Source organism: Tamandua tetradactyla, chromosome 13 (genome assembly GCF_023851605.1).
Source record: "Tamandua tetradactyla isolate mTamTet1 chromosome 13, mTamTet1.pri, whole genome shotgun sequence".
NCBI lineage: Eukaryota > Metazoa > Chordata > Mammalia > Pilosa > Myrmecophagidae > Tamandua > Tamandua tetradactyla.
The window spans coordinates 77,315,002-77,342,940 of NC_135339.1; the positions used below are offsets into that span (position 1 = coordinate 77,315,002).

A 27,939-nucleotide genomic window follows, 5' to 3' on the forward strand; every position below is an offset into this window, starting at 1 on the left:
GTAATTTTTGATATTATTTTTATGCTACGCTTAGCTTAATTGAAACATTCCCTAAATAGCAAAACCAACAGACCTATACACTAGTATTAAAATACAGTTAACAAATGAAGTAATTATATTTGTTGACTTATTTCAGTTAGTCCAAATCAAAATGCAAGGCCCTGCAAAAAGCCATGCTCTTTAAGGACATCATGTTCCAACTGTACCAGCAACGGGATGGAGTGTATGTGGTGTAGCAGTACCAAGCGATGTGTTGACTCTAATGCTTATATAATATCTTTTCCATATGGCCAGTGTCTGGAGTGGCAGACTGCCACCTGCTCTCGTGAGTATTTGTGTAGAATGACTCTTTGTTTAAGAGTGATGGAAAGGGGAATTAAACTTTGAGAAAGATTCAGAATATATGACACAAAAGAATGTTACATCTGATTTTAATATCCATTAAAGATATCAGCTTCTGCTTGGTATTGTACCATCATTTTGAATTCCACTAAGTTATCTTACCCTAAATGTTAACATTTTGTATCATTTGGGCTCCCTCTTGAACCTCGGCCCTTTAAATTAAGATTTCCACAGCTATCTAGCAGGAATTTATATTTGAGAAGAGTTTAGATTTAATTTCTCTGTAATGCATCTTAGAAAAGCCATTTTAATGATTATCTCTTCTTTAAAAATAGGCCTATACTAAAATTTACTTTTTAGGCACTATCCATAGACTATATAAAAAAAACAGGTTTACTGTGAGTGAGACCTAGTAAAGATTTACTTCAAATCATCACATTATAGTAAATAATTAGAATGTCAAAATAGCTAATTTGATATTTTCCGTTATTTACTGTTGATTGCATAACAACTCAATATAGTTTTGAAGACAGTAACCCAGTCAATAACATACTATGGGCTAACTACAATCATGGATATAACAAATATTTTAATGCAAAAAAGATAAGGAGGAGTACAGTAAAATGTGTAACGTTCAGTTATCTGAAGATCTTTTACATGAAGTATCATTCACTTACTGTGCACTGCTGAAAATATATACATTTCAAAAGGAAGAATCTTCATGTCTTGAATTATTTATCAGGGTTAACATTAGCCACTTTGCTGGGTGATTCAGAGTATTCTTTCTTTTATTTTTCATTTAGAAAATATGGGAAATGTATTCTTAATCTTGTCTCTGAGATGCTTAGAACCCAAAGAATTCACTAACAAATCATACTGCAATTGATTAATTATTTAATTCAAGAGTTCATTGTCCACACATAGTCCACCATATTGAGTTCCTAATATTTTACTAGAAAGCTCTTGTCATTTTTATTTGAAGCAATCTAAGGAACATATATGTTTCCAGAAGTATTAAAACACTGAGTCACAGTTAAGTTATTAATGCCACAACAGTGAAACTGAGTCTGCCATAAATCTACCAATTTTCATCTGGGAGTTTTCCATGATATGACTCGAAGACATCATTCATGGTATTTCATACCTCTGTCACTATCTTCTGTGGGTAAACAGTTACAAAGAAAAAGTGTGCCATTTCTATCAAAATATTAGTAAGAAAAATTATGAAAAATTTTAGCTCAATTATGGGATTTTCTGATTGTGAATTAACAATTTAATGTATTACTTAGCAAGTAGTGTGGATATGATAGACTGTAATATCTGATCATCCTTGGAAAAGGCATGGCAATATTCATAAGTTGTATTGGGGTTAATGGATTATAACCTCAATTTTTTTAAAAAAGAGGTTGAACATTAGCAGGTGAGTCTTGAGGTGAAATTCTCTATTCCTTAGAGTCATATAAAATATTCATTTATGTCCCTATCATGCAGCTCAGAATTGTTCTGGATTAAGAACCTGCGGGCAGTGTTTGGAACAGCCTGGATGTGGCTGGTGCAATGACCCTAGTAATACAGGAAGAGGACATTGCGTTGAAGGATCTTCTCGGGGACCAATGAAGCTTGTTGGAATGCACAGCAATGAAATGGTTCTTGACACCAGTCTTTGCCCCAAAGAAAAGAACTATGAGTGGTCCTTTATCCAGTGTCCAGGTAATAAAACTGTTATTAAAGATAATTCCAGTTTCTGCTTGAGTGGACCAAGGATTTTTCCTCTCTTATAAGAAAGTTTTAGACAAAAGAGAAAGAAGGAAATGAGACTTAAATTTCAAAGACAGAAAAAATCCTCCAGACCTCCCTTACCTATCTTTTTTTTTTTTTCCAACTGTCAGAACTTCCAGTAGTATTTCTTGTAGGACGGGTCTCTTGTTGATAAATTTTCTCAGGCTTCGTTTGTTTGAAAATTTTAATCTCTCCCTCAGTTTTGAAGGATAACTTGGATAAAGAATTCTGGGCTGGATATCTTTCTTTTTCAGAATCTTAAGTATATCATAACACTGCCCTCATTTCTCTATGGTGCCTGTGGTATAGTTTGAACTCAGTCTTGTTGGGTTTCAGCTACCAACAAGTTTTTCATCTTTCTTCCTGCTTTTATAAATTTTATTTTAGAGAAATTAAATATTCCAAATATTTTGTAGAAATACAATTTGTTTTTTTCTATAAAAATATGCTATATGCTGTTACCTGATAAGCTCATTTCTTCATTCTAGTAGCTTTTTATAAATTCTTTAGGATTTTCTTCAAAATGCTTATCAGTAAAAAGTGATTTTTTTTCTTCCAAGCTCCATTCTTTTTATTTCCCTTTTATCCTTATTGCACAAACAAAAAACTATACTATATCATGGGCTAGAATTATTGAGAGTGGGCACCCTTTCGTTATTTCCAGTCTTAATTGGAAAGCATTGTCTTTTACCTTGAAAGATGGTATTAGCTGTCGATTTTTCATAAATGTCTTTTTTCAGCTCAAGGAAGTTCCCTTCTTTTCCTAGTTAGTTGAGAATTTTTGTTTTTTAATCATGAACAGGTGTGTAAATTTTTCGAAAGATCTTCTGTTTCTGTTTAATTATATTGATTGATTTTTCAAAGGCCAAATGAAGCTTCCGTTATGAGATAAATACCATTTAGTCATGTTATATTGCCTTTTTCCTTTATTTCTGGATTTGATTTATTCAAAAATTTTTGGAAGTATTTTGCATATCAAATCATGAGAACATGGACTTGTAGTTATTTTCTTAATATCTTTTTTGGTATTAAGTAATGCTAACCTCAGTTGTTGAAAAATATTTCCTCTTTTAGAGTCTGTATAGAGTTGGGAAGTTTGTATGTACATGGTGTTATTTCTTCCTCAGCTGTTTGGTAGAGTTTACTGGTGATGAAATTTGATTCTGGAATTTTCTTTGTGGAAAGGATTTTAACTACTAATTCAATATCTTTAGCAAATATGAGGCTGCTTACATTGCCTAATTTTTCCTGGTTGAGTTTGGGAGTTCATATATTTCGAGAAATTTGTTCATTTCAGATATTACTGATAAAATATGTTCTTAATATATGTCATAATCTTTGTACTATCTGTAGGCTCTTTAGTGTTGTCCCCTCTTTAATATTAAATATTGATAATTTGTATTTCCTCTCATGATCAGTCTGGCTAGAGGTATGCCAAATTTCATTTATCCTATAAACAGTTTTTGTGTCATTGGTTTTTCTGTATTGTTTGTCCTTTTGATAGTTCATCGATTTCTGCTCCTATTTTAATTTTTCCACTCTTCTACTTATTTGTGAATTTTATTTGCTATTCTTTTTCTGGTTATTTAAGGTACAAAGTTAGTTAATTGATTTGATATATTCTTGGTTGCATGGTCCGGGAATCGAACCTGGGTCTCCCGCATGGAAGGTGAGCATTATACCACTGAACCACCCCGTGCATCCCTGATACATTTTTCTCATACAGACATTTGATGTTATAAATTTTCCTCTAAGTACTGCTTTTGGTTAGTGTTTTCATGATGTATCTATTTGCACTTAAATTGACCATCTGATTAATTGTGTTCCTTTATTCCCCATCTTCCTTTTTTCCTGTTTAGCTCTTTTCCTGTCTTCCTTTGAATTAGTTGAGCATATTATATGGTTTCATTTTATTTCATTTTTTGGCTTATTGAGTGTATTACCTATTCTTTTTTTCAGTTGTTCTACATTTTACAACATGCGTCTTTAACTATCACAGTCTATGTTTAAGTAATATCATACCTATACTAAAATAATCTTATTACTTTTAAATATCTTATAAAAGATATTTAATAAGATCTACCCGCAGTAGACTTGTGCCACTTCTGTTTTAAATGATAAATCCACTTTCAAATATATTTTAAAAATTAAAAGGAACTTTATCAACAAGCAAAGATGGAGTAAATTACTAGGGTGGCCAACTCTTCTAGTGAACACAGTACAGATGAGTTTCACAGGTGTGTGATTTTCATTGCTAAAGTGGGGCAGTACTGGGTAAACTGGGATGGTTAAGATAAAGGATGAAATAAATGAGTAGCAGTTCTCAAGATGTTGGATATCAGGCAGCAAAGGACAGTGATTCCTTAGAGACAGGACAGTAATGAATTGAGCCCTCCCTTGCCTCAGGCAGTGCGGGTAGGTGAAATACAAGTAGAGGCTAGCAGTCATCCCAGCTTGAGGAGGTGGAGTTGTGAGTCTGTTGATGCCAAGGTGGCTATATTTCCCAGAAAAGGTACTGAAGAAAAGAGACCTGTACAGAGACCGACAACTCTGGAGAGCTGCAAAGGGGTTCTCGGGACTCTGTCTGAGTGCTCAGTTATACTGATAAATGCATTATTGTGGGAAACTATTTGAGCCTTCAGAAAGAAATACCCAAAATGAATAGTAGGGACAATCACCAATTAACAAACAGGGCTGGGAGTATTGTCTGCTCCCAACAGCTACAGTGGGAAACCTCATAATTCACTGGGCATCAGGGAGAGTACTCAAAAGGGTTTTATTTCACTTATGTGGCAAAAGTAGACCTGGACTAAATATTATGCTCATCCTGTGTAACAGAGCTTCAAAGCAATACAGGAAGGATCAAATTGTTTACAACTATCCACATTCCAGAACAAAGCTGGATAATATTTATAGGAATATGAAAATATCTAACACCCAAGTTTTTAATTCACGATTGCCCGTAAATGAGAGGCCATGTGAATTAGTCTTAAAATGTCGACAAAATAGAATGGATGGATTCTCTTTAGTTCTACTTATGTTCCAGTACCAGGTTATTAGAACCTTTCAAGTAACAATGTATTCTGGAAGAACTGTTAGATGTAAGCTTACATTAGCTGCTAATCTAAACGCTAATGGTAGTGGGAAATAAAACAGAATCATAGCCTTACCAAGATATCCATTTATTGTCTTTATTTGCTAAAGTCATTGTGAGTGGAGCCAACTTTCTCTGACATGCTTTCTCTTTACCATTGCTACCATACTAGGTACAAGTTATGGGAATGACCCACCTTTTTTTGCTGTATGTGTACTAGTGATCTGCTTGCTGTATACAACCACGTGAAACATTGGTCTTCCCTGTATCACACTTTTCAGCAACTGTAAAGAGGGGAAGAAGTTATGTGCTTCTTGACTGACCCATGGCTTACTCTTTCTTTCAGAACTTCTTACTTCAAGTAGTAGGGTTGGGTGACATTATGCTAGGGACCTTCCTTTAATTATGACAGGAATTGAAGGTTACTCCTCTGAGTTTTATTTGTATATCTGGTACCATACCTAAATTCTTGTTGTTTCCTTACTATTTCAGTGGAAATCTGTGAGTGAGTTAGTGTGAGTACTAAATTTAGTATCTTCATCAGAACTTAAAGCCTTTTTTTCCTGATGACTTCTCCATGAGATAATTCAAAAAGTACTTATAGTAACCCATTTTTATTTTGAATCTTTAGGTAGTACTTTATGCATAGTTGGTGCTGAATACTTTTGTTTTTACCTGAGTGAATGATTGTGGTAGAGCCACATAATTTTTTTATGAAACAATAATTTGAGATTTTAAGCACAATATCAAAAAAATTGAAGTTCTGAATAACATTTTTTCTCATTATAAAAGTGTCTCAATTTATTGTAGAAAATTTGTGATACAGAAAAATCTTACTAGACTAAGATAACCATCATTTACTTTTACACAGACATATTTATACATTTTTAAGGCAAAATTGTGATCATTCTAAATATAGTTTGTAGAGTTGTTATTTATTTTATCATGAGAATTTCTCCTTGTTCATAAATTTGCTCCTAATTGGTTCATAACGTATGTAGTTTGAAAGCTATATATTCTGGAAGAACTGTTAGATGTAAGCTAACATCATAAGGAAGATGATGAAGATTATTTAACCTTTTTCCATGATGGCTCCATGTCATTAGTATGCTATATTACAATAGAGTTATGCCTTTCAAATGTTCTATAATATAATAGGTATTTGGTTTTTACTCATGTGCATTTCCCTACCATCTGATGTTATGTTGGTGACACTATAGTAGTCTTTTAGGAAATTTATCATAAGTTCAAATTTTCTTCATCTTAGAGGCATTTTTACATGGTATTATGGTTTAGAAGTCCTGTGTTTACATTTATCTCTGCCATTGACTAGTTGTGTGACTTTGGATAGTTGCTTAACCCCAGGCCTCATCTTAGAAATGATCCTAAAAATAGTATTTCCACGTAGAATTATTGTGAGAATTAAATGATATAATTAGTGTATAGCATTTGGTATAGTATCTGGCTATTACATGATATTTATAGTATTTTTTGTGTGTGTGTGAGTGCTGTATGGCAGGGTCACATTTCATTATTTTTCCATGTGAACATCCTGTTATTGCAGCACCATTTGTTAACTTTTGTGTGCTTGTTTTTTTATTTTTGTTTGTTTGTTTTGCTTGTTTGTTTTTTGGGAAGTGCATGGACCAGGAATCAAACCCTGGTCTCCTGCATGGCAGGCGAGAATTCTACCACTGAACTATCCTTGCACTCCCCCTGATAGTTACAGTATTTTAAAATTAATGTCATGTATAGACTGATCAGAATAAATGTAAGCCACCAGTAAGTGGAACTGCTCCATATTGGCTTGACTGCTAGAGAAAGAGAGAGCCAGCTGCTCTTTCAGTTGTAAAACAATGAAAATGAATATGAAAATGAGAATGATAATAATGTTGGTTTGCAGTTATCAAACCAAGTCAATATTATACCTAAGTAGGCACTAAATATGAGCTTTCATTTATGAATTTCATCTCGTAATCTGAGGTTTTGGGGTTCTGCATAATATTAATATCAAAACATATTAAAAATTTGATACTGTCAAGACAAAACATCTTCATGTTCAAAATCTGATTCTGTATCATTCAAATTCAAATACAATTTCTGTTAAGCCTTTGAAACCATTATTGCACAAAGATGACATTTATGCAACGTAAATTCTATTTTTGTTTCTTTTGCTATTTGTTTTTTTTGAAGACCTGTTGCCATTTTTTTCTATCTTTATTGATCTTTTGTTATTATGTATAAATATAATTAAAATTCATTTTAGCATTCTTTATCAAAGCTATTTTATTTAGTCTTTTATTAATGAAACTTAATAGATGTAACATTCACATTAATCCCTAAGGATTATTAGGAAGTAATCCCTCCTAACTATATATTTTATGTTTCACTTTATCTCCAAGTCCCACAAAGGGGTTTTTTCAACAAATAATTTAGTGTATATATTATCTAGGATTAATATTTTGGGCACATCTTTATTCATAAAAAACTTGTAAAATGACCTTTTGGATTTTGCTACTATCTGTATTTTTAAAATAAATTGTTTGTCTTGATAGCTATTGTAATTGGTACTGTTATATAGATAATTGTAATACTGTTTCCATTTTCTTTAGCTTGCCAGTGTAATGGACATAGCACTTGCATCAATAATAATGTGTGTGAACAGTGTAAAAATCTCACCACAGGAAAGCAGTGTCAAGAATGCATGCCAGGTTATTATGGAGACCCAACCAATGGAGGACAGTGTACAGGTAACTATTTTTCTTTTGCTTCAGTGTTTTGTTTTTTGTTTTTATTTTTTTTTGCATGGGCAATGACCAGGAATCAAACCTGGGTCTCCGGCATGGCAGGCAAGAATTCTGCCACTAAGCCACGATTGCACCACCCTTCAGTGTATTTTTATTACAGAAAAGAAAATTGAGAATTATATCTTGCTTGTGGAGTGTATATATTATGAAAATAATTTCTTCCATTCAGTGTCAGTATTTTGAGCTGATAAATGTATACTTAGCAACTATATAAACGATAAAAAGCCTGTGATGTGCTTGCTTTAAAAAATCTTACTTGTTCCAATTTCAAAATGAATGCACGTTTATTATAAGAAATATACAGAAAAATTATCAAAATAATCAGTGCTGATAATTCTTTTTAAAATTATAGTAGGTTATGTTATCTTTAGAAATATGAAATAATGGAAGTTTTTATGTATATCTTACATCAGATTGATTTCATTCAGTATTAGTATGGAATAATGTTTAGTAGAATGGGTTTGGAATCAATAATCCTGGGCTGAAATCCTAACTCTGGCACTAATTAAATGTATGACCTTGGCTAATTAACTTAATCTCTCAGTGCCTCATTTTCCTCACATGTAAAAAAGATAATACCTCATTCGTTTGTTGTAAATATCAAATGAGATCCTATGTAATGGAGGCCCAAGGGGCTGAGACATATGAAAAGAGTATAAATTGTCCTATTATCATCACAGTTTTTGTTTACTAATCCCTCCCTTCCATTATCTCCCTCTAATCTGCTGCTCCTTTCTCCTACTTATCGAAGAATTTCTATCCTTTCCTTTTAAATTTTTCTTTTAATGTAGAATCTTCTAGTAACCTCCTTTATCACCAGCTTGATCCTTGTCCTTTAAATTTTTTTTACTTTCTCTAAGTGGAAACTGCCTATACTAATACCCAGAAAAAGGCCTCAGTTGATTAGCTATGAAAAAGTAAGGACCTTAAAAGAGAAAGTTCGGCCTTGGCCTGGGTCTGGTCTACATAAAATTCTCAACACTAGCTAAATATTATAAAACCTGGAGAGCTTCTTGAAAATATTCATCTCTTGTTTCTCCTAAAACAGTTCAGTATCTGGTTTGAACTTTCAGGATGAATCCTAGGTATTGGTAGTTTTCAAAGCCTTTCCTAATAATTCTAATATACATCTAGTTACAAACACTGGGAAAAATGAGCTGACTCAATTTTGGAGTCAAAGGTTTTGGTATTAGAGGACAGGTGAATTGAAGTTTTGTGATGGAGATGATGTGACCCACAGAGGAATTCTATAAAAATTAGTTCCCACTTTTGGAGTCAGAGTATTTCATTAATTTTTTTAAATTAAATAATAAGTTCAGGATTTTGGAGCCGTCCTGTTATCTGAAGTATGCTACTGCTGGATTTTCTGTAGCCAAGAATTTCACTGGAGAAAAAGTACATTTCTGATAATTATTTATGTATTTTAATCTATTATTTTCATAACTTTAACAAAAAATATAACACTGAATGCTTTCATTCACATTTGATTTATACATCTCTGTAATCTCTCATGTATTTAACATATAATTGTGTATACTTACTTTTATGAAAGTGATTTTACATATACTTTCCAACTTTATTTTAATGCCTATATTTAATAGTCCATGAGACTTTTGTGCTGTAATTTATTTGATATATTTATGTTATTTAAATAATACTTCCAACCATATCCAATCACAAAGTATTATTTTTTTATTGAAGTGAAACTTACATAACATTAAATTAACCATTTTAAAGTGTACAATTCATGGCCTTTAGTATATTTGCAATGTTTTTCAACCATCACCCCTATGTGGTTCCAAGGTATTTTTATGACTCCAAAAGGAAACCCTGTACCCATTAAGTAGTCACTCCTCATTTCTCCCTCCCCCCCTCTGAAAACCACTAATCTGTTTTTTTGTCTTTATGGATTTACCTATTCTGATGGCATCTTTCACTTAGAATCATGTTTCTGAGGTTCATTCACATTGTAGCATGTATGAATACTTCATTCCTTTTTATGGCATAATATTCCGTTGAATGTATATGCCACATTTTGTTTATCCTGTTATTGGTTGATGGACGTTTGGGTTGTTTCCATCTTTTGTCTGCTGTGAATGCTCTTATGAATGCCTGTATGCATATATGTGAATACCTGTTTCAGCTCTTCTGGGTATATGCCTAGGGGTGGAGTTGCTGAATCATATGGTAAGTGGATGTTTAACTCTGAGGAACTGCCAAACCGTTTTCCAGTATCTGAAACATTTTTACATTTCTACCAGCAATGTATGAGGGTTGCAATTTCTCCACATCCTCACTAACACTTGTTATTTTCAGGTGTTTTGATTACAGTCATCCTCATGGGCGTAACATTATATCTCACTGTGATATTTTCATTTGCCTTATGTTTGAACATCCTTACATAGTTTGTTACCTTTTGATATATTTTCCATAGGGAAATGTCAGTTTAAGTTCTTTGCCCATTTTTAATTGGGCTGTTTGTCTTCTTTTTGTGTTGAATTCTAAGAGTTCTTTCATATTTTGGATATTAAACCCTTATCAGAGGGTTGCAAATATTGCAAATATATGATTTGCAAATATTTTCTAACATTATTTGGATTGTTTTTTCACTTCCATGATAGTGTCCTTTGATGCACAATGCTTTTTAATTTTGATGTAGTCCAATTTATTTCCTTTCTTTCATGGCTTGTGCTTTGTTTCATATCTAAATAAGAATTCACTGAGAAATCCAAGGTCATAAAGATTACAAGAGTATTTATTTTAATTATTTGACAACATTGGCAAAAGGGAACCTTTGAATGGCTATATTAGCTACAAATATTTAAATTAGATTGACACATTTTATCATTCTAAATGGAGAGGTTTTTTAAGAAATATGTTTCCATTTGGAGATGATACTTCTCAGCCAAGGTATAAGACTAGTTCAGTTATTCCACATCATTTTTGTTTCTGAAATTACACATTTGGTAAATTGCAACACAGTACATTGGAAAGTGTACTAAAGAGAATGAAGATATAAATGTCTGTCTTTATTGAGTGTTGCTTATTCTCTGGTAGTTTATAAAGCTTTCAATAATTCCTAATATCTTCCTTATTTCCTGAAGTTGACAAATTATTATATCTATGGCTTCTTTATGGTGATGTGATATGTGAAAGTCATTTTTATTTTTTATGACCACATGAAATAAACAATATGTCACATCTGATGAATTATAATTATTATTATTATTTTTTTGCATGGGCAGGCACCGGGAATTGAACCCGGGTCTCACCAGCCAGGCAGGCGAGAATTTGCTGATGAATTATTTTCAATGCAGTGATGGTGACAATCAATGTATAAACCCTGAAAAGTATGAATTTACTATGGCTTCTTAATTTTTAATTCACCTTATTGAGAAAATTCATGTCTTTATTAATAGATGCATTTATTAAACATCAAAGTCTATGATGAAAATATGGGAAAGAAGGACATGAATTTATATTCACCTGGTGAGGTGTTTTTTTTTAACTTTTATTGTATAGTATAATATGTATACTAAGCAGAGAAATAAAAAAGAAATCATTTTCAAAACACTCTTCCACAAGTAGTTACAGGTCGGATCCCAGAGTTTGTCATGGGGTACCATATAATCACTTCAGATTTTTCCTTCTAGCTGCTCCAGAATATAGGAGGCTAGAAGGCTTAAATATGTTTTTTATCACCACAATTGACTTTTTTTCTTTCTTTTTGTGAAAAATAACAAATATACAAAAACACAGTAAATTTCAAAGCATAGCACCACAATTAGTGGTAGAACATATTTCAGAGTTTGGCATGGGTTACAATTCCACAATTTTAGGTTTTCACTTCTAGCTGCTGTAAGATATTTCAGACTAAGAGAGATATCAATTTGATGATTCAGCAATCATATTCATTTGTTAAATCCTATCTTCTCTGTATAACTGTAGCATCACTTTTGATCTTTCTATCCCTCTCTTTAGGGGTGTTTGGGCTTGGCCGTTCTAACTTTTTCATGTTGGAAGGGTCTGTCACTAATATGGGGTAGGGAGATGGAACTATCTGATGTTGTGGAGAGGCTGGGTTTTGGAACTTATCTAGTTCAGGTACCCATCTGGAGGTTGTAGATTTCTGGAAAGTTACTCTAGTACCTGGAACCCTTGTAGAATCTTCCCTAGGTGTTCTCTAGGATTGACTGGAATGGTCCTGGTTGGGGTTTGGCAGGTTATGATAGGTAGCAATGTCTAACTGAAGCTTGCATAAGAACAACCTCCAGAGTTGCCTCTCAACTTCATTTGAACTCTCTCTGCCTCTGATACACATAGTGAGGTTTTAAATGAACTGCAAGTTTAGATTTTATTTCTTAATTTCAACTTTCTAAAATTAATCTAGCATTGTTGTCAATATAATATAAATGTACTTGGGATTTTCTTGATTATTTTTAGACTGGTATACTTATGATTATTCTATCATTAAAATTAACAATTTCAATGTTTTCTTATTAAATTATTTTATTTCCATTAATGTTCAGGAAGATACTCGCTCTGTGTCAGACTTGCTCTGTAGTAATTATATGTTTATATTATATTTGTAGCTACGGAAGGGTAAACACTGTTAAGAGCTTGGGCTTTGGCATCATACTGCTTGATATATATCCTGGGAATGTTGCTGTCATCTTGGGTAAATTAGTTACTCTCTTAAAGTCTCAGTTTTCTCATCTGAAAACAAGCTAATTTAATTTATACCCTAACAGGGTTCTCAGTTTTTTTTAAAAATATTTTTTTTGTAAAAACTAAACATACAAACATGCAAACGTTCTTGACATACAAACATTCCATACATGGTGTACAATCAGTGGCTCACAATATCATCACATAGTTGTATAAGGATTCTCATTCTTAGATGAGGTACTTTATATATGAAATAATATGTGTTTCTGGCAAATTCTAACTGCTCAGTGCTAGCTATTATTGCAAATATTATTATATTATTATTACTAGCTGTGCTGGGTTGAATCTATTGTGAACCCCAGGGAAGCCAAGTTCTTTCATCTTCATTCATTATTACTGAGTGGGAGCTCTTTGATTGTTTCCATGGAGATGTGACCCACCCAATTGTGGGTGGTAACTTTTGATTAGATGGTTTCCATGGAGATGTGTCTCCAACCATTCAGTGTGGGGTTGCTTACTGTAGCCCTTTAAGAGGGAATCAGTTTTGGAAAAAGCAGAACCATGGGAGCCAAGAGAGCCCAAGCAGCCAGAGACCTTTGGAGAAGGTCTCCTTTGAGAAGACCCCACCTCTACCCCTACTCCCTGCCCCAGGGAGCTTCATAAAACAAGAAGCCTGGAGAGAAATCTAGCAGACATTGCCATGTATGCCATGTGCCTTTCCAGTTGAGAGAGAAGCCCTGGATGTCATCAGCCTTCTGGAACCAAGGTATCTTTCCCTGGATGCCTTAGATTGGACATTTCTATAGCCTTTCTTTAATATTGGACAATTTCATGGCCTTAGAACTGTAAACTAGCAGCTTCAAAAAGTCCCCTTTTTAAAAGCTGTTCCATTTCTGGCATTCACTTTCTGGCAGCTAGCAAACTGGAACACTACCTATAACATCAATAGATTTAAGTACATTAATAAAAATGTATGATTTTTGGCTGTATTATTTTTTGTGTTGTCTGCAATCTGATTTATGAATTGTAGTAAAGGAAATATGAAAGTTTCTTTTAATAGAAAATATATCAATACAGTGTAAATTATCGTATTTTGTAATAAAGATGACTTTATTCAGAGGCTGATATTGCAGAGGAGAGGTAGAGTAACTCAACTCCATCAAAACAAAGAGCAACATGCTTTTTTTAAAAATTATCAGAAATAAATATTTTATAATTTTTGTTTAGTGATGATGCACTTATAATTAATTTTACTATTTTTCATCTCCTTTACAATTGGCATAATTGCAAAGTTTAACAATTTCTTTTTTTTTTTTTTTTTACCTTTTTTTATTTTAGAGCATCACATATATACAAAGCAAAGAAATAAAAAAGAAAGTTTTCAAAGCACTCTTCAACAGGTGGATACAGGACAGATCCCAGAGTTTGTCATGGGCTAAAATAGAATCCTCTCGTATTTTTCCTTCTAGCTGCTCCAGAATATAGGAGGCTAGAGGGCTTAAATACTTTTTTATCTCACAATCGACTTTTTTCCTTCTTTTTTTGTGGAAAATAACATGTATGCAAAAACGCAATAAATTTCAAAGCACAGTACCACAATTCGTTGTAGAATATATTTCAGACTTTGACATGGGTTACAATTTCACAATTTTAGGTTTTTACTTCTAGCTGCTCTAAAATACTGGAGACTAAAAGAGATATCAATTTAATGATTCAGCATTCATATTCATTTGTTAAGTTCTATCTTTTATTTAAAATTCCACCATCACCTTTGATTTTTCTGTACCTCACTTTGGGGTTGTTTGGGCTATGACAATTCTAAATTTTTGATATTGGAAGGTTCTGTCCCTAATATGAGGTAGGGAGATGGAATTATCTGATGTTATGGAGAGGCTGGGCTAAGTTTCAGAACTTGTCTGGACCAGGGATCCATCTGGAGGTTGTAGGTTTCTGGCAAATTACTCTAGTACCTGGAACCCTTGTGAAATCTTATGAATTGCCCTAGGTGTTCTTTAGGATTGGCTGGAATGGTCCTGGTTAGGGGTTGGCAGGTTATGATAGGTAACAAGCTCTACGTGAAGCTTGTGTAAGAGCAACCTCTAGAGTAGCCTCTCGACTCTATTTGAACTCTCTCTGCCACTGATACTTTATTGATTACACTTCTTTTCCCCCTTTTGGCCAGGATATAATTGTTGATCCCATGGTGCCAGGATTCATCCCTGGGAGTCATCTCCCATACTTCCAGGGAGACTTTCACCCCTGGATGTCACGTTCCATGTAGTGGGGAGGGCAATGATTTCACTTGCAGAGTTGGGCATAGAGGTAGTAAGGCCACATCTGAGCAGCAACAGAGGTCCTTCAGAAGTAACTCTTAGGCATGCCTATAGGTAGTCTAAACTTCTCTGCTGCCTACATAAGCTTCACAAGAGTGAGCCTCATGATCGAGGCCTATTGATTTGGGCATCCGTAAAGTTTGACACAATATCAGGGAATTCCCTGATGGTAAGGTTTATTAATTCCATATTCTTTCTCCCCTCCCTCAGGGGACTTTGCCAATACTTTTTGATTATCTGCTTAATAAACTCTAAGATGTTTCTAGGCATTACAATAATCTATACAGGATTGAAGGACTTTTTTATTCTGTGCTTCTTGTGTTTCATTTGTTCAAATGAGCTATACAGATAGGTTGAATTAGATTATGCACTACAGAAAGCTTCAGTTGCAGATCAAATAAACCTTTTTTCCATTGGTCTCAAAGAGAATGTGTAGTTCTAAAGTATAGACACTGTCTTCCTTACCCCTATGTTCTGGATTACTTAACCCCCACCTGTTCAGCTTCATTCTTATGTCTAAAATCAGGTTATATATATAAGACAGCCTCTCAAAACCCAGAAGTAATAATCACCAATCCGGACTTAATGTGTCTGCTCTAAAAGCTTACATTGGAGGCCCCTGTTTTCTTATAAGCATTTTCTAAAGGTGACCATACCATTGTTGTTTTTTTGTTTCTGGCTTATTTTGTCTCACCAAATGTCCCATATGTTCATTCACATTGTTGCATGCCTCACAACATTGTTCCTTTTTGTAGCAGCACAACCTATTTTCATAAGTATGCACTATTGTTCGCCAATCTACTTCTCGGTCAGTGCATCCTTCAGCCACCTGCATTCATTGGGCATCATACAGAAGGCCCAAAGTCCACATTCCATAAGCATCCTCAATTTTAGATAATTTCATTGTTCCCAAGAGACAGAAAACTAATAAACACACTCCCGACAACAGGAAATCTAACCCTTCTCTTAACTCTTGTCCATCGCCCCATTATTTACCTCTGCTGTTGCTGTGGTAGTGCTGATGGTTTCCTTTTTAACATAGCTCATAATATGCAATATCAGTTTTCCCCCGTACCATGGACTTAGACACTCTTTATACAAGAATCATATCTTTGAAGTAATTCTTACAAGAATGCATTCATATTTCTAGTGTGGGTCAGTGGGACACATAGGCCTATACAACCCCTTTCAATCTTGTTCATCTTCAGTATGGTAATATTACTTCTAGACCCACTAGAGAATCACCTTCGCTCCAATCTATTCAATCTCATTAGCTAGCAATTCACCCATCTCTAGCTTCTGTGTATCTCTAAGTCCCCTGTCTTCTGTGTTATAAGCTTCTGACTATACCTTTATCCTGGTCATAAAAGTGAACTCATTCAGTGTCTATCCTTTTGTGTCTGACTAACTTCACTCAGCATTATGTCCTCAAGCCTCATCCATCTTGTCATATGCCTCAGGACGTCATTTTGTCTTACTGCTGCATAATATTCTATCGTATGTAAATATCACATTTTGTTGATCCATTCGTCTATTGTGGACTTTTGGTTTGTTTCCATCTTTTGGCGATTGTGAATAATGCTGCTATGAACATCGGTGTGCAAATGTCTGTTTGTGTCATTGTTTTTAGCTCTTATGGGTGTATACCAAGTAGTGCTATTGCTGGGTCATAGGGCAACTCACTATTTAGTTACTTAAGGAACCGCCAAACAGTCTTCCATAGTCGCTGCCCTTTTATCATTCCCACCAGCAGTGCATAAGTTTCCCAGTTTCTCCACATCTTCTCCAACATTTTTGGTTTCCTGTTTGTTTAATAGTAGCTATTCTTATAGGTGTGAGGTAGCATCTCATTGTAGTCTTGATCTGAATTTCTCTTATAGCCAGTGAAAATGAGCATCTCTTCATATGCTTTTGTGCCTTCTGTATTTGCTCTTCAGAAAAATGCCTATTTATATCTTTAGCCCATTTTACAATTGGATTGTTTGTTCTTTTGTTGTTGAGTTGTATTATTTCTTTGCATATACAGGAAATCAAACCTTTGTCTGATATGTGATTTCCAAATATTTTCTCCCATTGAGTTGGCTGCCTCTTCACCTTTTTGACAAAATTTTTTGAGGTGCAGAAGCATTTGATTTTGAGGAGTTCCCATTTGTCTATTTTTTCCTTTGTTGCTTGTGCTTTGGGTGTAAAATTTAGGAAGCTACCTCCTATTACTAGGTCTTGAAGATGTTTCCCTACATTTTCCTCTAGAAGCTTTATGGTGCTAGTTCTTATATGTAGGTGTTTGATCCACTTGGCGCTAATTTTTGTGTAAGGTGTAAGATAGGGGTCCTCTTTCATCCTCTTGGCTGTTACTATCCAGATCTTACATGCCCAATTATTGAAAAGGCTATTTTAGGACAGCATGCCTTTAAGGGCTGGAATGGTAGGAGGAAATGAACTGGAAGATAGTAAGGGGAGTTTATTAGTGAGAGGTGTGAGTGATTTACTGCGGTTTCCAGCGGGACCACTTGGTTCAGAATTTTTCCTTTGCAGTAATTAGGCTACTTGGAATCTGTAAGGACTAGAAGGGAGACAAGGAATTCTGTAATTAAAAGCCTTTCAGGCATCTGGGTAGTATGGGAGAGAAGCGGGGAAGTTTGGGGGCAATGCTGATATTTCGAACAGTTATGGTCTAAAGTTGTGTTTTTTCCATTCTTTCCTTCTTCAGTCTGAGTTGCTTTTCTCTGCAGTCACACTTTCAGGCTAGTTAGGACGGGAAAGGCACTCAGGATGTAAGGCTGAAAGTTGGTTCCGGAGAAAGGAAGACACTCTCGATCAGCCACAGCTAACTGTGGCTCTGAGCTGTGTCTGACATCTGTCTCCTCCTTTCATTCCACTGCCTTGTGTTCAGGACTCCATGGTCTCTCTTCTCTTCTGTTGCTGTTACAGAGTGCCAGGCATGGAAAAGGGTCTCATTAAATGTTTGTTGGATTAATGAATGAATGCCCTCTGTATTTATACTCTGTCTATTGTAATCCATCCTTTTACTTCCTTTATAGGAAGAGTAACAATGCTATGTTTTTCTTGGCTTTCAAAACCATTCACATGATTTCATTAGCATTTCTAAAATCTTTCATTGACACCAAATTATTCATGAAGTAAATTAAAAATTACTTCATAAGACTTTTCATGGCTTTTTATGCTCTGACCCCAAATAACTTTTCTGGCTTCGTATCTTACCATATTTCTCATATTCTACTATATCTTTACTTCTTCCCTCTTTCTGTTTTTCCATGTTTTAGTTAATGACATTGAGATTTTCTTAGTCAACCAAGCTCCAGGCATTATATTTTTAAAATTATAACTAATATTTATTAGTAGTACAATTTTGCCAGGCATATACTCACAAATATTTTGGCATGTAATTCTTAAAAACTAGGAATTCTCTTAACCACAGTACAAAATGAGGAAATTAACACTGATACATGTTATTAAATCTACAGGTCTTATTTAGATTTTACCAATTGTTCTAGTTTGCTAGCTGCTAGAATGCAATATACCAGAAACGGAAAGGCTTTTAAAAGGGTAATTTAGTAAGTTGCTAGTTTATAATTCTAAGGCTGAGAAAATGTCCCAATTAAAACAAGTCTATAGAAATGTCCAATCAAAGGCATCCATCTAAGGAAAGATACCTTGGTTCAAGAAGGCCGATGAAGTTCAGGGTTTCTCTCTCAAGTGAAAGGGCACATGGCAAACTTAGTCAGTTTCTCTCTCATCTGGAAAGGCACATGGTAAACACAGTCAGGGTTCCTCTCTCATCTGGAAGGGCACATGGCGAACACACAGCGTCATCTGTTAGCTTCTTCTGGCTTCCTGTTTCATGAAGCTCCCTGGGAGGCATTTTCCTTCTTCATCTCCAAGCGTTGCTGGCTGGTGGACTCCGCTTCTCGTGGCTATGTTGTTCTGCTCTGCTCTTTCTGAAACTCCTTCATTTTCCAAAATGTTTCCTCTTTTATAGGACTCCAGAAACTTATCAAGACCCACCCAAATGGGTAGAGACATGTTGTCACCTAATCCAGTTTAACAACCACTCTTGATCAAATCACATCTCCAAGGAGATGATCTGATTACAGTTTCAAACATACAGTATTGAATAGGGATTATTCTGCCTTTATGAAATGGAATTTAGATTAAAACATGTCTTTTCTAGGGGACATACATCCTTTCAAACCAGCACACCAATTGTCTCAATGCTGTTCTTTATAACAAAGTAAAATTTAAGATTATTAATTGTATTCAGTCTGTTTCCTGTTTAGTCTTCTTTAATCTGGAATATTTCCAGAATCTTCCCTTTTTTTCATGGCATTTGAAATTTTTAAAGAATACCTTTTTTTTTTTTTTTTTGTAGAATGTTCAGTATTTGAGTTTGTCTTACATTTCTTTATATTCTGATTATGTACCTCTGGCAGAAATAAGAAGTGTATGCTGAATTCTTATCACATCAAGAACCACATGTTCTCATCATCCCACTGATGGCAATGTTTACTGCTTACCATGTCCATTTCATTAAAATGGTATTGGCCAATTTCTTCACCACAGTTAATATTTTATCTTTATATTTAATGAGTATTTTTGTGGGAGATGCTTTGAGACTATGTGAATACCTGAGTAGTCCTCAAACTTTCATCTCCTGGTTTTAGCATCCACTGATAATTTTTGCCTGAAGCAAAGATTTTTATAGTTTTTACCAAATGGTGATTTTCTAATCTCATCATTTTTTACACTAATTAGTTGGCTTTCTACTATAATGAAGAGCTCTCTTCCCTCCTCTTATCTATCTCTTTCCCTCTATTTCTATCTTTCCTTCTTTATTTCTCTATCTATCTATATCTATCTATCTATCTATCATCTATCTATCTATCTATCTATCTATCTATCTATCTATCTTTCTATCTATCATAATGTATCTATCTTCATCATCAATTATCTTTATTATTCTTTGAGCACTTTTATATTTTTGTTACTCATTTTGTACTTTTATGTACCAGTCTGGGAAGCAGGCCATTCTAAAGGATCCCTCTTTCTTTTACTAGGCTCATTGCTACTGGGGCATTACTGTTTTAGGTGATCTTAGCAGACAACACTGGGGAGTAGCTATGAATCACAGTACTTATGTAGGTGTCTGCCCACAGACATACATATTCTCATACATATACACACACACACACCCAAAGCCATTTTTTTTATCTTCCTATCTTCTATATTAAAATCCATGAATTCACACTAATAATTCTCCTATCCTATACAATACTACAGTGTTAATTCTATCCTTCCTCCTTTCCAAATTTTTAACTCCATTCTCTGACAGCAAGGAATCTGGCTTCAGTTATCCACAATATATTTTTTTATTTGCTCGGTCCTAGGATGGAAGAAAGTAGCTTCAGAATTGCTAATGCATGGTCCTGTGTAAAAGAAACCTCCTAATTAGAGTTCACTATTTGTTTAGAGTTCTTTTTGTCTTTAGCCTGAGGACCTGTAGTCCAATTACAGCATTTAAAAGGTATTTGGGTTAGTTTTCTCTGCTTCATTGTGGCTGTTAATCATTTGGATAAAGCTCATTCATTTATTTCTGTTTATGCCAATTTTAGGGGTTTTCTAATTTCTTCTTGTTGTTTTCTTTTTTGAGTGTGTGAAACATCCTAACAGTTCCAAATATCAGGAATGTACAAATAAAATATTTCTCACCTCCCACCATTCCCTTTATTCTTTCCACTCCATTCTCGCTTAAACCTTGTAAGTTGCTAATCTCAAACTAGTCTCTGGGTTATCCTCCCTCCTTTTCTTTTGGCTTAAATGAAAAGACACATTCAAATTTTCTTATTTCTCACTTTTTTTTTTCTTACACAAAGTGTAGCATAGTTTTTGTACATTGCTTTGAACTTAATATAATTTGGAAATCATTCCACATTAGTTCATCAAGATCTTCCTTGTTCATTTTTATGGACCCCTGGTACTAAATAAATTGTGAGTATGTACCATAATTTATTCACCCAGTCTTCAATGGATGGACATTTAGGTAGTTTCATCATTTTTGAATACCAGCAATGATGAATTGACAACCCTTTTGCACATGTACTTTTGTATTGTGGGAGGTATATATTCATGGTAAATTCCTAAAATTGAGTGTGCTCACTCAAAAGATAAATATATGTAATTTTATTAGATATTTTCAGTGGTTGTACCAGTGTGCTTTCCCACCAGCAGTGTATGAGAACAATAATGTATGTTTCTGTGCATCCTTGTCAGCAGAATGTATTTTTATACTTTCAGATTTTAGTTATTGTAAGTGAAGTTGAACTTAGTTTCTTAAATTTAAGGACCATTTTTGCTGAAGTTTTAAAAAAATTTTAATCTAATAAATTTATCAATCTTGAATTTTAATCAGAGTATCTTTCTCTACACCCACATTAAAGAGGAAGTCACCCATATTTTTTTCTATGCTTGGAGGGCTTTAATTGATTACATTTCAATCTTTCTTTATTTGGAGTTTAATTTTGTATATGGTGTAATATAGATCTAAATTTACGTTTTCCCACCAGTTATCCCTTTCCTCCCAGCCCGCCTCCCTCCCTCCCTTTCTTCCTCCCTCCCTCCCTCTCTCCCCTCCGTTTAACTGTTTGATTCAATGGTATTAATTACATTCACATTGTTGTGTTATCATCACTACTATCCATTACCAAATAGAAATTCCATGCCTGTTAAACAGTATCTCCTCATTCTCCCCTTCCCTGACCCCTTGTAAATTCTGATCTACTTTTTGTCACTATAGATTTGCTTATTCTCGATATTTCATATAAGTAGAGACATACAATATTTGTCCTTTTGTATCTGGCTTATTTCCCTCAACATAATGTCTTCAGAGTTCTTCCATGTGGTAACATATATCAGTCCTTCATTCATTTTAATACATTCCAGGGTATAGATAGATCAAATTTTGGTTATCCATTCATCTGTCAATGAACACTTGGGTTGTTTCCACTTTTTGGCTTTGTGTATAATGTTGCTATGAACATTGGTGTATTAATTTCTCTTTGAATCTCTGCTTTCAGTTCTTTGGGGTGTATACCAAAGAGAGGAACTGCTGAGTCATATGATATTTCCGTTTTACCTTTCAAGGAACCACTAAAATATTTTCTGCAGCAGCCGTACCATTTTACATTCCCACCAGCAATATTCTAGTTTCTCTATATCCTTTTCAAAACTTGTTATTTTCTGCTTCTTAAATAATAGCAATCTTAGTGTTATGAGATGGCATCACATTGTGGCTGTGATTTGCATTTCCCTAATAGCAAATAATGTTGAACATCTTATCATGTTCTTTTTGGCCATTTACATATCTTCTTTTGAGAAATGTCTGTTCAAGTCTTTGTTCCATTAAAAAATTTTTTTTTGTCTTTTTGTTTTTGAGACGTAGACGTTCTTTATACATTCTGGATATTGCACCCTTTTTTGATGCATGGTTTCCAAATATATTCTCCCATTCTTCAGATTGTTTTTTCACTTTCTTGGTTATGTCCTTTAATATACAAGTTCTAAAATTAGTGGAGTTCGATTTATTTACAGTTTCTTTTGTTGCTTGTGCTTTTGGTGTCATATCTAGGAATCTACTGCCTAATACAATATCCTAAAGATTTCCTCTATGTTTCTTCTAACAGTTTTATGGTTTTGCCTTTTATATTGAAGTTGCTGTTTCATTTCAAGGTAATTTTTGTATGTTGTGTGAGGTAGGGGTTCATCTTGATTTTTTTTTGCATGTGAACATCCAGTTTTCCAAGCATCGTTTGTTGAAGAGACTATTCTTTCCCCATTGAGTGGACTGGACATTCTTGTTGAAAAACAATTGGCCACAGATGTGTGGGTTTATTTCTAACTGTCAGTTCTATTCCATTGTCCCTATTTGTCTGAGCTTAAGCTAGTATCACACTCTTTTGATTACTGTAGCCTAGAAGTAAGTTTTGAAATTGAGAAGCGTGAGATTTCCAACTTTGTTCTCCCTTTTGAACACTGTTGTTTATTTGGGGCCCCTTGACCTTGCATATAATTTGAGGATTGGCTTTTCCATTCAAGTAAAAAGGCTGCCAGAATTTTGATTGGAATTATGTTGAATCTGTAAATTACATTAGGAAATTATCTATCTATCTATCTATCTATCTATCTATCTATCTATCTATCTATCTATCTATCATTCTATGTCTCCCATGCTGCTTTTTAAAAAGGTTATTCAGCACAAAGGTAGCTGAAATGTGGTAAGAAGAGCACAGTACTCAGAGTTAGAAGCCACAGATCTGTGCCATGGAAAAGAGCAAAGATTTGTACAGATAGATACAAATCCTTGAGATTGTACACTCATGAGAACTATAGCCCCTGAATAATTACTTAATCTTTCACTGCTTCTCCATTTCTAAAATGGGGATCTGTAGAGTTTTTAACTGCAGTCTAAAAACATTGGGAAATATTGACACCTTAACAATATTGGCCTTAGTGCTGGTTTGAAACTGTTATGTACCCAAGAAAAGCCATTTTCATTCAATCCTAATCCAATCTTTTGGGGCACACCTATTGTAGGGTGGGACTTCTTTTTTCCACAATTGATATCCACTCAATTGTGGGTACAACCTTTTGATTAGATTATTTCCACGTGGGTCTTAAGTAATTTACTGGAGTCCTTTAAAAGGGGAAACATTTTGGAGAAAGCTCAGATGCAAACATTTGGAGATGTTTGGAGAGCCAACACAGACACAGACATTTGGAGATGCTTGAAGTACCGACATAGATGCTTAGGGAAGCTGTATGAAAACCAGGACACAGATGCTTGAAGAAAAGAAATCTTCAGCCCCAGTACATGCTAAGAGATGAAACCCAGAGTTTTCAAAGAAAAGAAGCTAAGTGAGGGCCCACAGATGCTAGGAGAGAAAGCCACTGTGATCAGAAGTTGGAAGTAATGAACCAGGAGCAAGAACCTCAGATGCCAGCCATGTGCCTTCCCCTGTAAAGGATATTGGCCTTTCTTCAGAGTCAAGGTATCTTTCTCTGGATGTCTTAGTTTGGATGTTTTTATGCCTTAGAACTTTAACATGTAACTTGATAAATCCCTTTATAAAAGCTGTTTCTGTTTTATTACATTCTAGCAGCTTTAGCAAACCAAAATATCTTCCGTTCCATGAGCATGGGATATTTTCCCATTTATTTTTGTCATCTTTAATTTTTTCAGCAATGTGTTGTTGCTGTCAGTGAATGGATTTTTTCCACCTTAGTTAAACCTATCCCTAGATATTTTATTCTTTTAGATGTAATTTTAAATGGAATAGTTTTCTTAATTCTCTTTTGGATTGTTTATTGTTGTCATGTGGACACACAGCTGATTTTTGCACTGAGTCATGCACCTTGCAGCTTTGTTGAATTCGTTTAATAGTTTTTTTTTTTGGTTCCTTTGATATTTACCATTTATTTTTAAAAAATCCATTTTGCTCCATGGTGTGAGATGCACCTTTTCATGCAGTAGGATTTCATATGTTCTTTGGTCTGTTTCTGGATTTTCTGTTATATTCTGCAGATCTGTTTATCTGTTTATGTGCAATATCACATTGTTTAATGATAGAGGCTTTATAGTGTATTTTAATGCCAGTAGTGCTAACCCCTTTTTGTAGCTTTTTATTCTTAATGATTTCCCTGTCTATTCTTTTTGTATGTTTATTTTTTCATGTACTGATTTTTCTCAGTTTATTTACTGTCATAAAAAAGCTTGTTGATATTGGGTTAAATTTATAAATTAACTCAGGGAGATATTAGGGACGATTGACATATTTATGATATTGGTTTTTGTCTAAGAACAATGGATGTCTTTCCATGTATTAATGACTACTTTTATGCCTCTTACAGGTTTTACATATTTTTTTGTTAAATTAATTCTAACCATTTTATCTTCTTACAATTGTAAATGGAGTCTTCTATAACATTAAATCCTATAACTGATAGTGTTTATATATATGAAGGCTGCTTATTTTTGTATAGTAATTATTTTAGCCAGTTTCCCTACAGAATTCATATCGTTTGAGTTTAATCATTGATTTTCAAGTGTTCCAAGATATTCTATCATATTATTTACAAATAGAGATAGTTTTACATGTTTTAAAAAATCTTACGCATGTAATTAAGATTTCTCGCATAATTACATTGCCACTCACTAGAAGTTTAATGTGGGAAAGTTTTTTTTTTAACCTTTGAAATTCTTCTGTTTCCCTATCAAAGGATATATTTCCTATAGTGTTAAGATTATACGACATAATATGTGTGAAAGGGTTATGTATTAGCATAAAACTACTTCAGGTCTTATATGTCTAACATAATTAATACTCAGTAACTTTTTTTGCAGATGATTTGATTCATTGACTGATAACTATTCAAGGGTATCTTTTAAAGCAATCGCATTGAAAAAAATGCAGATTTAAAAAGAGATAAAATAAAAATGTAGTTAATTGGAACTTAAGAAAATTTAACTAAGGCAAGTAGTAAATTCTGATATGATGACTAAATGTGGGAAAGAATATTTGAGATTTCAGTAGGTAATTATGTTTGCTTTGTGAATGGGTTCTAATAGTGCGTGTCATTTTTACCTATATTCATGCCTATGAGCCAGGAGCTTAATATTTTGTCCTAATTTTTTAGGTGAATGGAAATTTAAGATGAAATAAAATATCTAAAGTCAATATTGAAGGTGTTAAATCCTTTGTGTTAGGCATTAAGTATAGCCAGTCAGAAATTTATCTAGCTAGAATAAGAGAAGGAAGCATGACTGAAGATGTTATTTTTTTTTTTTTTTTTTTTTTTTAAATAAAGAGGGAGGAAGGGAAGGAAAGACAGAGAGAAGGAAGGAAGGAAGGAAGAAAGGGAAACATCTTTAAACATTTTCTTGTTTTATTGTATTTTGTTTGTTTGTTTGTTTTTTTACATGGGCTGGGGCCGGGAATCGAACCGAGGTTCTCCGGCATGGCAGGCAAGCACTTTGCCCGCTAAGCCACCGCGGCCCGCCTGAAGATGTTATTTTATCTAAGCTGTAAGTAAGATACTAAAAATGCATTTAAGGAGATGGGTTAAAATTTGTTTTGGTAAAATTTTTATCAATACTTATGCTTAACTCAACTCTATTAAAAAATCTTTTATTTATTTTAATGAGGTTGCAGGTTTTATACATTACATCAGACCGTGATGTTGACAAATTGTGTGTTCTGTGCTTTGTTATTATGGATCAAGGAATGATATTTTTTTGCGTGTGTAAAGACCAGATAGTAAATATTTTAGTCTTTCCAGGCCAAGTGAGATCTCTTTTATTCCTTCCTTCTCCCCTTTTCCTTCTACTTCTTTTTCTTCTTAACACCATTTAAAACCAATGTAATAGTCATTCTTAGTTTATGGGCTATAAAAAAATATATAACAAGCGTTGTATTTGGCCTCCAGGAAGTCATTTACCGACCCTGCATACAGATTAGATCGTTAGAATTTCTCTTCTTTTATTGAATATGCTATACAGCTTTGGAATGCAAAATATAAATCTTACATCCTCTTGGCACTTTATGACTTTCCAACATATAGCTTAAGTCCTTGAAACAGTGCCATTTACTTCAGGTTCCAGTTACTTGAGTTCTGGATGCTTGTTTACCAACATATTCACACTGCTAGAGCAGTGCCTGTGCATAATAGACATGCAATAAATGCTAGCTAAGAGAATGAATACATGAGTTTTGATATACTGCTTTTATTGGAAAAATAATCACTTAATAATTTCCCACTTACTATTAATTCAGGCAAGTATAGGTGACAACATCAAAGTAAGCACATTAATTTCTGTAAGTCAAATGGCTTTTTTGAAATTATTGGGACTAACATCTTTCCAGTAGAAAACAATTGATACTTCTCCTAACAGCATATGTGATATGGCAATAGTTTCAATTTTAGTGTTTTTTAGTGATAGAATCATATTGCTAGATATTATTGGCATTGATATTTCATGTTTATGTAAAAAGAAACAGCTATGTGGTTCAGTGGTAGAATGCTTGCCTTCCATGTGGGAGACCTGGGTCTTCCTAAAAAAAGAAAAAGAAATAGCTATATGTTGCATCTTCTTTTCATAAGCTATGGATGGAAATTTGGGCTCAGAGCTATAAATAAAATATTAGTTTGAGCAATAGAATTGCAAGTCATTTGGTGTTTGAACTTTCATCTTTCTGGAATCCTTATGTTTGAAGTCTAATACCAAAACATATCTTTTTTATATCATTAAGTGTAATTGTGCTAGAAGTATACAAAGGAAGTCTGAGTTGACATGGTCTCCTAATATCCAAGTTATTCTTATATGTATGTGACAGAGCAATGATGTAGCAATGGAAGTATGTAGGAACTTAAACCTTATTTCAAGTTATGAATGACGACTTTTGGTTTCATGTTTCTAAAGTATATTCATTGTATTGAACTTGTTCAAATAACCTTTATAGCATCTTTTTTCTATTCTTAGTATTTAATTTTGCTTATCAGTTGATATTACAACTTTTTATTCCAGGGGGACACATATCATTTGACCACATATCTCTCTAATGTATATCTGGGTTTATAAAATTATCATCATTTGAAATTTGCCAAACCAAAGGCCACTGTGTGATGAGTTTATAGGTGCTTATTCAGCATAAAAATATTCTGTCTCAAATGCTGACAATAACAGAATAATTTCAACACTGTCATGAAGCATAAATTTTGAACTATCGAATTTAAAATGCATTTGTGCTGTTTTACTCTGAAGTACAGTCCCATAAAGGAATTCTCTAAAAATGAGTTCATATTACAATGTAGTTTAATGCAATTTTTTTTATCTTGGACATTATTA

General features: G+C 33.9%; 1 protein-coding gene across 5 annotated transcripts in view; it reads left to right on the forward strand.

Annotated features, from left to right (window-relative positions):
• ATRNL1 (attractin like 1) overlaps positions 1 to 27,939 on the forward strand; it is a 931,221-nt gene that overhangs the window by 223,650 nt on the left and 679,632 nt on the right. For all 5 annotated transcript variants that reach the window (XR_013161757.1, XR_013161758.1, XM_077126124.1 and 2 more), the window contains exons 17-19: positions 137 to 325; positions 1,834 to 2,052; positions 7,828 to 7,965. Coding sequence is in view for 3 of the 5 variants with exons in the window: in XM_077126124.1 (XP_076982239.1) it covers positions 137 to 325; positions 1,834 to 2,052; positions 7,828 to 7,965 (546 nt within the window). In the remaining 2 variants the exon portion in view is untranslated. The remainder of the gene's footprint in view (positions 1 to 136; positions 326 to 1,833; positions 2,053 to 7,827; positions 7,966 to 27,939) is intronic.